This window comes from Pogonomyrmex barbatus, unplaced genomic scaffold (assembly GCF_055798465.1).
Source record: "Pogonomyrmex barbatus isolate J1 unplaced genomic scaffold, ASM5579846v1 scaffold4, whole genome shotgun sequence".
NCBI lineage: Eukaryota > Metazoa > Arthropoda > Insecta > Hymenoptera > Formicidae > Pogonomyrmex > Pogonomyrmex barbatus.
The window spans coordinates 6,523,103-6,537,482 of NW_028297138.1; the positions used below are offsets into that span (position 1 = coordinate 6,523,103).

At 41.0% G+C, this 14,380-nt stretch overlaps 2 protein-coding genes across 2 annotated transcripts in view; both read left to right on the forward strand.

Moving 5' to 3' along the window:
- Positions 1–171: 171 nt before the first annotated feature.
- LOC148935773 (uncharacterized) lies at positions 172–6,117 on the forward strand (the record flags this gene model as incomplete). Its single annotated transcript, XM_089080615.1, has 6 exons — positions 172–321; positions 2,726–2,969; positions 3,564–3,821; positions 4,323–4,508; positions 4,825–4,905; positions 5,235–6,117. Coding segments are annotated over 6 exons (933 nt in total), but the record flags the coding sequence as incomplete, so codon positions are not given.
- Positions 6,118–7,856: 1,739 nt separating this feature from the next.
- LOC105428301 (CD151 antigen) overlaps positions 7,857–14,380 on the forward strand; it is a 100,446-nt gene continuing 93,922 nt past the window's right edge. Inside the window, exon 1 of the mRNA XM_089080958.1 lies at positions 7,857–8,193. The gene's annotated coding sequence lies outside the window, so the exon portion shown is untranslated. The remainder of the gene's footprint in view (positions 8,194–14,380) is intronic.

The following is a 14,380-nucleotide window of genomic DNA, read 5'->3' on the forward strand; positions in this document are numbered from 1 at the left end:
ATTTTGAACAAGGAACTTTGTTTTACAAAGAGACGTGTTTCTGAAATGATGCATATTAAAAAGCAATCACCAGGCCTGAATAAACAAAACGATACGGATTTACTCTCCTATCCTAAATCCCTGCCCGAGTTTTAACTCCCCTCCTTCGAATCCTTATCTTCTCCCTAATTTCATCTCCTTCTTTCCCCCTCCCTATCTTTCTCTTTGTTTTTCGTTTGTTTTCAACATTCTTTCTTTACTCTCACCCCCACAATTGCCTTGGCCACTCTTGAGAGCGGACGTTTGATTTATATATCTTTTTCGACTGCTTCCGATCAGAAGGTACAATTTTTTTATTGATGTTCACACCCATCATTTCTATTAATTTATCTATCTTAACGCGATCATTATTCGAAGCATTTCATAATTAGCCTTTAGTTTTTATATTGTTATTATACTTACTATTTATTCCGTTTGACATTTCAAATCTTCTAATTTAATAATCCATTTTTACATCGAATTTATTTTCTCAATCTGGTTTTTAAATTAATTATTTTTTGGGATACTTTTCTAGCTTACAAATGATTTCTAATTACTGGTCGCGCATGATCCTAAGACTTCTTCTCGGAATTCCGATTATAATTTTGCTTTTAATTCAAATTAATATACATCCACGACTACCAACAATTGTTCCAATTTATTCCCATCTTCGAATAATGCAACAATGCTTTCATACATTGACAACAATAAGGTTGTTTTTTCCTCCTTTTTTAACGAAATCAAGTTTGATTATACAACGAATTGCAAATATCATATTGAATTTTTATACACTGATGAAGCTCATATTAAAGATCGAAATGTTTGTAACGTAAATGTAACTTATTATTATTTATATTATTTATTTTCAATATATAAACAGCGATCAATACTTAGCTTGGTTCGTACGATCCAATTTATTTTACGCTTAGATATTAATTAATTAATTTTTATAATAAAATTCTCAGATTCACAGCACTTTTTCAAAATTAGCTTAATTATTTAGGAAAATATTCTTATTACTAATATATTTATAATTTATACATATATATATTTTTTATTCATATTTATTACAAATTCTAAAATTAAATATTTTTTTCATATTGAACATGCAACATGGTTCAATAAAAAATATATATAGCTCTTGGCATTTTTTTTATTATTTTAACTTTTGTAATTTTTATTCATAAAGATATGTTAGATACAGCAAACTTCGTTAGTGCGCGGATTCGCATTTCGAGCCATAATCATCGTAATGTTAATCAATAAGAATAATGCCAAAAGCTTTTTAATTTGCAGATAAGCCAATATCCAGAGATACGGTAGGTATGTCACTAATCGGATTTCGCTTCATAACTATTCGCTATTGAGTGACGCTTTCGACACAGCTTCATCACGTTCGCTATGATACACACGCTCTTATGTGCTTTGACAATTTCGATCTGCTTTATTGATTTATGGATTTGTTCACTTCCCTCCAATTGCGAGAGAAGTATTTTGCCGACCAATATATTTGAAAATAAAATTGCGCATCAACAATATGCAATTTCGATCAAAATCATTTCATTCTAAATCTGTCGTTGATATTTTTATAATTAAATATACAATATTTATTTAATCCATTGAAAAAAATACATTTAGCCACGCTTGTCTTGTCACACATATTTGTCTTTAATAATTTATTTATTTAAAAGTATTCATATTTAAAATTTTCACGTTTATCCATATAGCTCCTTTAAATTATCTATATAGCTTTGCGTTTAACGTTTCAAGTTGTATCGCAGTTTCTTTTATCTCCGTTTATTATTAATTATCGCGCCAATTTATATCTCGATAATGGACGTTGATATATCCAATTAAACGGTGCGTCCAACAAAGCCTCATTATATCAACCCCGGGCAAACGTCGGGATATCCTTTTTCATTCGCGATCGCGCGTTACATGTGTCGATTTTCGCAATCTCGCTATTTGTTTTCGCGACTCGTCGATCGTTTTCGACATGCTGGCGCAAACCTATCCTTCATTGCCGCCTCGTTCGACATGCGTTTCATGCATTCGACCGTATTTATAATCGTATCGGATGTCGTGTACATTGTTTAATTAGCTTGACAATATTCGCCGATCACAATGGCCGCGATGATTTATGGCGCAAAACGCCGTCCACGAGGCCACGGGAAGCGCGCGGCGCGTCGTAAGCTCGTGGCTGAACGTTCCATAAAGCATTATTATCGAGAGCGGGACAAATGACATATCTATAAACGGCGGTTTAATGCGAGTACATTTGCGAAATGTGCGCGTTGACCGTTAATCACGCAATTTAATACGCGTGTCGGTGACGGCTCCCGCAGCTGCACGCGCAATTCTGTTTTGTCCGCGGAAACGCTTTTCGATGACGCTCCTCATGACGAAACGAGTCTGTTTCGCTTGCCAATCGCATGCTCGATCTTAATTAAATATCCCGTGTAATTTTTATCCAATTGTCTTTATTTCGGAAGGCAAGACGCTTGAAAAATAAACGCTATTATTATACACTCATCTAACTTTTCACATTCTCCTGTAATCTTAAAATATCTTTTATATTAATTTGTTAATATCGCTATACGCTGCGTAATATTTAATTATGTAATATTTAATTTTTAAATAATAAGGATATTGCGAGGAAATATTGTTAAATAATTAATTTATCGAGTACGCGTTTTTTTTTATGTAGGAGGGCGAACAAGCCGAAGCACCTGCGGCGGAACCACCGCCACCGGAACCGACACCGACCCCAGAACCGGCGCCAGCTCCTGCTCCAGCTCCTCCAGCTCCAGCTCCTGTACCTCCACCAGCGGAACCCGCACCAGCGTCAACGCCGGTTATCTCACCGGCACCTCCAGTGGAGGGTGCTCCAGCAGCTGTCCCAACAGCCGACGGTGCCCCGCCGGCGGAAGGAGTTACGCCAGCCCCCGCTGGTAACTGCTTGGATCTTCATTTTTTATGCTTGATCAAATTTGGTTCGATTAAACGCATCACGGCAATCTATATATTCTTGAATTACTTAAATTAGAGTATATTTATCATAATATACTTATCATAATATTATTATAATCAGCAAATCATTACTCAATAATATAATTCTTTAAATATTTAAATTAGAGTGTATATTATTATAATATACTCTGATATTATTACATATAATATAGTCAGCAATTATATCTTTAGAATCTTTATTTAGAGAATTTAATTTAATTAATCTCAATTTAAGAATTTTTATTATCCAGTGGAATTTATATTTTGTTACATAAAAAAAATTTTTTTATTTACGTTGCCAATTAGATAAAATTGAAGATAAGATAATAATGAAAAATAATTTAGCTCGAAAGAGTAAAGTATTTTAAAATACAAATAATTTTTTAAATATCCATAGTGACTTATTTATGTTTTTCAGAAATCTTTCTTTGTTGACAATTTTATTTATATATTTTTTATCTTTATCTTTTTTAACATTTTATAATTATAATTATAATTATATTATTATTAATATTAATTGAATATTAATTATGCAGAAGGCGCACCTGCAACAGCTCCTGCGGAAGGTGCTCCACCACCTACAGAAGGAGCCGCGCCACCAGCAGAAGGAGTTGCACCACCAGCGGAAGGAGCTGCACCTCCGGCAGAAGGAGCCACACCAGCGGAAGGAACAGCTCCGCCAGCGGAGGGTGCACCTGCTGAAGGAGCACCTCCAGCCGAAGGTTCAGCACCCACTGCCACTCCCATCGAGGGTGTACCTGCCGAAGGAGCATCCGCTGCACCTCCAGCCGAAGGTTAATTTTACCTTAATTATCATTTACTCGATTTATATTAATAAAATATAAATTGACAAAAAAATTGCATTAAAGTATCACAAAATACAAAACGAAGCTAAACTGTACGTTAATCCTCTTTCTAGTCGTAAATGCCACGTGTGTCTCGCAAAGATTGATATATTTGCAATAAAAGCAAACGAAAGTAAATGAATAATCGATAAAAGCTTTTTGTTGACAATTTATGACACCATTATTTTACGCTGATTATTATTAAAATAATAAATCATTGTAAAATGTTCTACTTGCCAGAAAATTTAAAGTGTATTTTTTGCATGTCACAATTGAAAGATTAATGTCGATCAGTCATTATCAATTTTATGCAATGTTAATGCATGCTTTTAGCTTTTCGAGCGCAAAAAGGAATATTATAAAAGGGAAATGTTACAATACAAAGACTCTATTAAATGAAATAAAAATGTTAGCATCTTTCGTAATTAAAAAAAAAAAAAAATTGCACAGGCATGACACCAGCAGCTTCAACGGAAGGAGCTCCTGTGGCACCTCCTCCGTCGGAAGGAGCTGCTCCTCCCGTAGCTCCAGCAGAAGGTGGACCAGCTGCACCAGCTGAAGGAGCCGCATCTGCAGTTACACCCGCAGACGCGATACCTGCAGCTCCAGCGGAAGCAACACCCGCGCCTCCCGAAAGTACGTGAATTACTTTGCACACAATTTGATTTACATTACTTTTCAGGTCATGTAATAAAATCTATTTTTTTTCACAAATCTTGCACTTGAAATCCTTTTGAAAACAATGCTCGCAATCGGTTTTTTGATCCAAATATTTTATTTTTCCAAACCAAACATTTTACCGTACGGTTTCACATTTTACAAAAAAAAAAAAAAAAAAAAAAAAAAGAGTGAGAAGATACACAGGAACGTAGAATTTTTCGACCGCCAATTTCTACGTCGTCTGGCAAGATCGGCATCGTATTAATTTTGCGTTTTTAACTTAATTTTTTAGCTAATCTAGTTTTGATATTGCGAGTTTCAATCCGCATCCGAGGCAGTCCCGCGCTAAAGAGCGCGAAATACATCATGAACGGTATGTCAAAGTTAGCAAGCAAAGAAACCAAGCAACGAACTAAAAAAAAAAGAAAAAAGAAAGAGAGTAACATCACATTCAACGGACTAAAAGAACAAACCTCTAATCTAAACATCACTGGCATGTCGCGCGCAAATTAATTATCGCAAACTAAAATTGTGCATCGATCAGTCATCTCCGTCGCTCATAGAATTTCGGAGGAAAACCGACCCAGAGCCACTCTCCTCGGCTTATCATCTTAGCACTATTTAATAATTCCGCACTCGTACCTGCGAGCAGCGGTTGCTTCCCACGTTAATATTCTCTCTCTCTTCTTTCCCCTTGCACAGCGCCCGCATCGTAACTGGAAGTGAGGACGAGGGGGGTCATCATGCGCCGTACACTCCCCTCCTCGTCGACGTCAAACTTTGCGGGACGTCCATACACGGCCAACGGAGTGAAGATACGGATATATGTGGAACCGCGCCATACTCAACACTGCGGCTCGTGCTTTTCTTGCCGTCATCATCATTATCATTACCATTATCGCCCAGCGTCGTCGCCCGTCATCTCCATCGCCGTCGCCGCCGTTGCCGTTGCCGTTGCCGTTACCGTCGCCCGTCGTCGCCCGTCACCGCCATCGCTCACGTCTTGCATATTCATCACTCATGCATCACGAAAACTCGCACGTGCCGCGCGAGGTTCAAAGGGGGAAGGGAAAAAGAAAGGACGAGAAAACAAGAAGAAAAAGAGAGAAATGTATGCACGAGAAAGGGTCGCGTGTCACGGACACGAGATGTCTTGCGGTCGAGAAACGTCGTCCGCTCGACGTGGAGCCCATATTTTCGCCCCGTATCCGAGTTATGAGAAACAGAAATCTGCGCGTCATTAGGGTGCGAGGAGAGAACGGGGGGAGGGGAGGTTGGAGGGGAGGATTGCTGCTATTATTCGGCGGATTACCAATCGAGATTATGTCGAGCGTTATATTTCGAGCCACACGTTTCGCCACGATTTCCCTCGAGCGTCCGACAACTTTTCCGATATGCGGCTCAATCAAACGTTCGCGGCTACCAACGTTGCGACGACGGTATAACAAGTAACTAACTTCGCGTTGGAATTCTGTAAATAATCCACGGCACGTCGCAGTCCTCTTTACGCAGACACGGACACCGGAAACAGGACAGCTTCTGTATGACAAGAAATTGGATTTCGTAATAAAAAACTTTTCTTCGACTACTGTTAACTTTTCTCGTTTAACAGACACGTTCGCTGTCCCCTCTGTCCCACGTCATGAAAATTTTCTTTCGTTCTCTATCCAATTAGTCAGCTCGACGCGTACGATTCACAAACGTAATCGGATGATTCATTTTAAAATGTAACGTCATATAATTCAACGTAATACTCCATAATATTGACATAAATTTTGCTTTAGGTTTGACAATAATATCGTCTTTAAATGGCCCATTTATATGGTATACAGGACCTTATTACTTCTTGGGCCATAATTCAATGCTTATTGCCGGCGGCACCGGGCTCTTTTGGGCGCTTGACAACCATTTGTTTAACGCCCGGTTACGTGTTTTGCTCTTTGTCGTGCTTTGTTTCGCGACACGTGCATACAACGGAAAGGCACAATAGACGTCCCCTCGATAATGGAGTCTACATCGCGCTGTCTTATTGTGCGTTCCATCATATCGCGGAATCTCTCCGCCGTTCGTATGACATTTCCCGCGCACGTGTATACACGCGAAAAAGAGTTTAATTAAAGTATCTTAATGATAAATTACTATTACGCGTGATGGAAAACAAATCATGTATAAACTGGAACGTATTAAAGCTGAAAATCTCGGGCGTGATAAAATTTCGAACATCGACACAAAACATCGGATTATAAATTTAGGTGTATCGTATGTTGTTTATTATCGATTATTTGATGATAAATAATAATTTGCGCTCATGGCACGTACTTCAGTTAATTTCGCGATCATACGTCGATAATTGGCGTAAATGATTTCCGTAACAATTCTAGCATAAAACACTAGCGTGTTCTGCATAAATCAAAATTGGAAATGTAACAAGGCAACGCGAAAGTGTTTAACAATAATAACAATAATAATTTCATATAACGGGCATCATTATTAAATCATATAAAGTCGCGGATGGAAAATTATTATCAATGAGCTACAAATGAAATATTCAAGGAAATATCCAATATTCGCATGTTGAAAATGAGGGATAAAGAGGCGTTTAATACAATTATAAATGGCTTTCACGGGATGATAATTGCATCGGATCATAAAATTGCAAATTACATGTACGAGTGTGTTTATTCTCGTGAAGGCCTGTCAGGATCAAAAATAATCGCATGACGTTTCAAGATCGACAGGTGCGCGGGATGTCAGCCGGAAAATCGGAAATTAGTCCATTTTCCAACGCGATGTAACTTGAAAGAGTAACGCGGCATTAATATGATTACAACTTCTTTTACGGGCTTCTAATTACACGGAATTATGAAGTTGCAAACTAACACACAATATCCAAACGCGATCAGAGATCAGATTGCATCACGCAAGGTCGACGGAAAATCGATCCGCGGGGGAGAAAAAGGAAAAGGACACGTCGCGTGTACTTAGCGTTCTCTGGAAACGCGCGGGCAGAGTCTAAGTAAGCGCTCCTTTTTTTCACGCGGTGAGTCGCGGCGAGACTTTACGAGACGATAATCGAAGGAAATTATAAAATTGCAAGCGACAGAGGCCGGCGACGTTTAACTTGTCGGCGCGTAGGAAATGATCGTGCGACGGGTCCGTGAGAGATTGACAGGTATACATATCGCGGTCGAGCGTGGTCGAGCGTACGAACGAGCGGACGAGAGAGACGGCGGCGTGAGCGCGAGAGAGAGAGAGCGGGCGAGCAGGCAGGCGCGCGCGCGCGCGCGCGCACACTTGACGGCGTACCGCTGGCCGCGCGCGTCGCACGACAGCGGCGCGCTTCAAATCAGTCGCGCCTCGACCTTCGTCGCGGAAGGGTTTCGTGCGTCGCTCTCCCCACTCTCGGCTCGTCTGTCGCCGCGCGGCCGCTCGTTCTCTCGGTCTGTCTTGTCGTCTACGTCGTCCGTTCGCTCGCGAGGTGACGTACATCGATCAGAGACGCACCGCGTGTCCGAGTGTCCGCGATCAGGTTTCTTCTTCTCGTCGATCAGTGTGTAAAGTAGTACGCCATTACGCAAGTTTCACGCCAGCGGCAGTGACGCGCGTCGCCAGGGATCATCGTCGGTGGATGCTGCCGCAAGATCGTCTCAAGGACCGCCTGGTAAGTACATGTATATATGCGAGCGACGAGGCGGGCGGGCGGGTGGCAACGACGTAGCGGATAAATGCCATTCAACGTCGGTGGAGTCCCAGGTGAGAAACACGGCGCGCGAATGCCGTCGTCGTTTTCGAATTGTTCACATGACGCGAATTGTTCACGTGACCGCGCGCGCCTTTCTTCCACTTCATTCGGAACACACCCGCGTCTGCTCGCGACTCCGATTCTCTTTTTCCGTTTACCTGTTTCTTTTTAAAGAAACCTTTCCTACCTACTGTACTGGCCGGAGAAGCGTGTTGATTTCATCCGCCTTTCATTCCACAAGCTAAGAAACACACGTAACGGAATACGTAATACGAACACATGGTACGCAGAGACGTGCATTTAATTAACTTTATTAAATGACGAACGCGAATTGAAATTTTGCTACGAAAGCTTGCTACGTAGCTTCCAGTGTGTACGCATCGCTCGTAGCGTAAACAAAGACGCGTCGAAAAAACAAAGTTGGGTGCTTGTTAAAACCGCTCGTAAAAACTGCGGGTATTGCGTCGCGTTGTGTTCTTAGACAAACATTGCCCGGCATTTCGCATAACGTGAGTTTTTTGTACATTTCCCGTGTCCCGGAATGGTGGACCCGCGGGTGTATCATCTCGGTGAACTGGGAAGACTATTCTTAGAATCCATCTCGGTCAGCGCTTTCTCGCGCGCGGCAAATTTAGCTTGCTCATTTGAGCGTGCAAATTTTTCATATCTCTGCGAAGCCAGAGATGAACGCGCATACACCGAAAAATCGGAGCGGGTACTGCCGCTCTTTGCATTTCTGGATTGTAAATACGCTGACGGGGGGTAGAATCGCGGCAAATAGAAAGCGCGCGTATTCTATTTGAGTTTTGGTATTCCCGGTACCGGTGACCGTTGGTGCTGGCATTACTCGAGGGCTGACGAGTGTTTTTTTTCTTTTTTTTTTTTTTCCATAATAAAATCAGTTGGAATGCTATACATCATTTCTGCCGTATTGACGTGGAATTATTGATATGCTGCACCTTTGTGTCAACAGCGAGGCGCTCTCACAATGTTTCCGCTTGAAAAAAAAGCGCCAATCACAACTTCAGGTTTTAAATGAGATAGACACGATGAACAGGAATAAGAAATTAAAGATGAAAAATTACGAACGGAAAATCATTTCCAATCAATGAAAGAATATCCTGCTGCTCCTTGATTGTGTATAATTTCGTATATATCGGGATTTAATTCTGTATTCCTAATTTTCTATGTAACTTAATTCTTTATCTCTTTTATTTCTTTATTCTTTTGAGTGCGTCTAAATTCACAAGATTAGAAGATTATTTGTAAAGTATCTTCATGAGCTCGCTCCACACCATGTTGATGTTTTGTTTTCATATCGTTCATTCCTAATATAAAATCTCCGTTTTGGAGTTAGCGGAGGAACGAAATGGAAAGGACGTGTCGTGGGTTCTTCATGCTAAAGTCGTTCGCTGTAATAAACGTGCCCGCGTTTATGGAACAAGTTCCGGAGATAATCCGGGAAAAGCGGCGCCTGTATTCGGAGCTCTACACGTGACTCTCTCATTCTCGTATAACAGCGTATATACTTGACCTTTACGAACGTAAGAAAAGAGAATAGCATCGTGGAGAATTGCGCGTAATGCGACCTGAACGTGAACCGATGTTTTTCGAGAGATTTAAATGTCACGAGATCTGATTGTACCCGCGGTACTCATATCGACAATACGCGGGAAAGAGAGTACGGCGACAAGGACAGAAGAGCGACGGGGGGGAGGGAAGAAATAGAGAATTCTGCTGGTTCTTTCTAGTCGTACCGGTTGTCCCGAGTTGTCCCGAGTTCGCTAAGGAAATGCGTGGATAGACAGTGCACCTGGAGAGAGAGGGGAGAGAGAGAGAGAGAGAGAGAGAGAGAGAGAGAGAGAAGTAAAGTAGTTAGTCAACAAGAAATCTGTCGTGCGATTTCCCCTTACCACAGTTCTGAACTATTCAATGGTATCGACGCCTTGTAGTTTCGATCTCATTAGCAAAATTAATCCGACTGCGCGAACTTACTAGTATATGTAAACTGTATGTGAAGATTTTCGTATCTGAAATGTTTGTTTTTGAGGACTTGTTTCAATTTTTATCTCTCTTTTGTGGATTATGAATATCGATTATATATAAAAATATTTATGGGCAATAATAATAAAATTATAACAGAATTAGAAAATAAATAAAGAAACAGATTAATGCAATTAAAAGAGGGGGAAAAATAGTTTGATTACCTTTTTATTAAAGAAAAGAAAGTGTGGAGATTTTAGTCCGTTTTTATTTTTGAGGACTTGTTTCAATTCTCCTTAATTTTCATCTCTTAGGTTACGAATATCAATTACGTGTAATACGATAAAAATATTTATAGGCGATATAATAAAATTATAATAACAGATTTAGAAAATAGAAAACAGATTAATGCAATCAAGAGAGAGAGAGAGAGAGAGAGAAAATAGTTTGAGTATTTTTTTTTTTTTTTTAAGGAAAAACATGAGAATTTCAGTCCGTTTGTGGGATTAACGAACTTGTTGCGTAAATTATGTATTTGTGCGGAAATTTAGTTACATGCCCTTAAGTAACGTGTCGGGCTTGTAAACTAAAACATCCCGCGGGTGTTCTCTATCCCATCGGAGTACCAAAATACGAGGAGCGCGCGCGCGCGCGCACGAGTGTTGGAGTACACATCGAACAGGCTTTCGCGCTAAAGCGACGTTTGTATAACGCCGGTGTGTCCCGCGTGTGTCTCGTTCTACCAGGGATATTGCGTGTCGGTTGGGCACGCGGGCACAATTCGAGGTTTATTCGAGTCCCGGAGTTGTCGCTCCCACCCGAAGCCGGGGATCTCCACCTCCTGCCCCCCCCCCTCGTAATATCCGTTATTCGGTTCCGCGAGCTCGGAAGTTGCCGCGAACGTTGACGGGATTTATCTCTCTCCCTTAGCCGAAGTTGCCGTAGAAATAAGGCGAGCCTTCCGGTCGACGCGCTGCTCGCCGGAGCGATGTGACGGGGTTCAAATACAGGGTCTTATGAAAGAGCTTAGGCATCCTGCTCCGAGATTCGTTGGCGCTCGACAGAAATTCACCATCGCGCTGTTCCGGGATTAAAGCGAAATCGTTTCGGAATTGTAAACGGATAGTTTTAGTTTGATCGCGTTTCTAATAAGTTAGTTCAAGTTGATAGAGATTTATTTATTTTAATTTATTTATTAAGTAAAAAAAAAATATACAATAAGATCTTCCATTAATCATGACATCTATCATGACATTTCGACAAATCATTTTCCGTCATCGACCATGCATGATAAAAAAAATTTTTTTTAAAATATTGACGACGTTAGTTACTAGACGAGAGAAATATATATATAGCGTAGATGAAGTGTTAGAAATACATTTAAAGTGCATCCAACATGTACGAGATGTGGAAGCGTAGAAACGTGTGGCTGATGATTCTGATTCGAAGGCATTTTGCGGTTTTCGTGGCGCGGAGTTAAGTGAATCGCGCGCAGGAAAGATAGATAGATAAATAGAGAGAGAGAGAGAGAGAGAGAGAGAGAGAGAGAGAGAGAGAGAATTACATCAGGAGTCGTTTCCTCGTTATGCACCTCGGAGCACCGCGACGAAAGGATTTAGAGTAACGATTCAGCACAGTTTCTTTCGCACATTTCATATTCATCGTTTCTGGCGTCTCACCGCCTCTCGAGGCTGCCCCTTAAAATAATCTCCGCGTGGATCTCGAGGCTGCCGCACTGAATACGTCGTATCGAGCGAATACGTTTCTAATTTGATTTACCTTGTTCGCCGACGCGGCTCGACGCGATAAATCTACGCCGACGCTAAAAGATCTAGGCCTGGGCTGTAGCAACGAGGTATCGCAAATCGCAACGACGGAAAGTAGTAGTAATTTACACATCGGTGATCTAACGGTGCCGCATCGAATTTAGCTCATTCTTACAATTTTCAACTTGATATATTTTCAAATTATTTTAACGAAAGACACTTATTTTCTCAAGTTATATCAAACAACGTGATAAATTAACATTAAATTTTCTAATCCTTTTTTTTTTAATAATAATATATTATAAATAAATTATTTTAATAGATATTAATAAATTATATCAATTTCTATGAGAAGGAAGATTTTTAGGTTTTAAATAAGGCGAAACTCTCTTTCTTAACTTTGCGGAAAGTTTTGTGGAAATTCGATTTAATTTTGAATATTTGATGCTGAATATATCCAAATATAATAATAATTTTCATAAGTAATAGGCAGAATGTATCTTGCATCATGTTGATGTTCAGCACCGGAAGGGTAAAGCTTGTGGTAAAGCTCAGCTTAGGGTTAAGAAGCGGCGGGTGTGCAGATGAATCTAGCAGTGATAAATTGCGCGACACGCTGCCGGCGTTGCGCTTCGTCCTTCACCGTCGTTGCTTAACAGTTGCTTCACAGGTGCGATACACCGAGTGTGCTCGTTCTGGATGTCAAGTGTCTCGTTATCGTCGTTATCTGGCGCGCATTAGCTGCAACTCTTCCCCCTCCCTCCCCCCCTCCTCTCTTCTCCGCGTCATCGGCACACAGCGCAGCGGTTGCTCCGCTGTGCTGTTGACGTTCGGTTGGTTGGTTCGTTCGTTCGTTCGTTCGTTCTCACGCGCGGAACAACGTTCAAAATTATACGCCGTTAGAATACGCTCAATCCTGCGCGAACTTGCAGCGAAACTTAAATTAAATCCCGGCCTGGACGACCCTTCCTTACCTCGAGACCCACGTCCGGGGGAGAGATTCTGTTTAAGATTTAACTCCGGCGAAAGAAAATGAATATTTCACGGCGTAAAGCAGCGCGACGCGAGATCACGGATACGCATCTCTCTTTTATTTCCGTCACCGAAGGTAACCAATTTCCGTTCCGGGAAAGATCTTGAAAAACCGCTCGCTCCCCTCCCCGCCCTCTCCCTTTTTTTTTTTTCGAAGCATACCGATACATCCCGGTACTTTTGCTGATAGGCGCGCTAAGGAAAACTTATTCCTTTTTTTTTTATCTCACATCGTTTTACATCATATTTTGATATTACTATATTATTATTTTAAGAATTCTCAACATTTCTTCTCATTAGCAATTAACAAGACTTTACTTACTCTTATTAAATTTACAAAAATTCACAACGACAAAATTCATATAGGATTTATGAATGCGTATGGATATAGAATACTAGAACTGCAGTTCGCTCTAGAATATACTCTCTTCATCAAACAGCAAATTCCGGGAATGTATTCTAAAGCGATTACGCGACTGTGTTGAGACGATACGTGTCGTCACAGCTTGCATTTAGAGAGTTGAAAAGCGATACGCGAGCGCCCGCTCGCATTCGCGATCTTTGACGCCATCCACCTTAATTTCGTTATCGCCGGAATATTTGTTGCCTCTGTCGACTCTCGGGGAGGAGAGCGAATCGCATCGTGGCGTCGGTGTTACGTGACGGCTGCTGGTAGTCAACAATCGCGCCGGGTGCCGCGATTACATTCGTTCCGGCGCCGAGTATTCCGTCGACGCCGTTATCTGACAAGTCGCACGTCGTTCTCGCTACTGGCACGTGTCGGGAGGCATCCATCGTCGTTCGCATCACAGGTGCAAATTCGTCTCGCACTCATCGAAATTAGAAATGACTGACGCGGCCTGACTACACGCGCCGAGTTATTTGCACTTACTCACTCGCTGTTCAATCGGAACGCCATTTTTACGACTTTGCCCTTCTGCGTGAAATCTATCGGGCTTATTTGACCAAAACGGGCCCCTATTTTCTTTACGAGGAATAGACTTCGAATACCTTTGGCACTGACGTTTCATTATACACATAATTTTTGTTTCTCTCTCTCTCTCTCTCTCTCTCTCTCTCTCTCTCTCTCTTTTTCTCTTTTTATATACTTTTAACATGCGTTTGTTGCTACCGAGCTTGTTTTGTTTCCAATCGAATGCGTGACTATTATTTACTCGCCAGTCAATCATGACGAGGCAAATTGGGCTTTTCAGACTTTTGTATTATGGATATAAGGGCGCGCTCCAAAAAAACAGATGTTATAACGCAATTGTTTATTCCATTATATTAAGTTCGGATGCACTTTTAATAGAAATTTATATCAA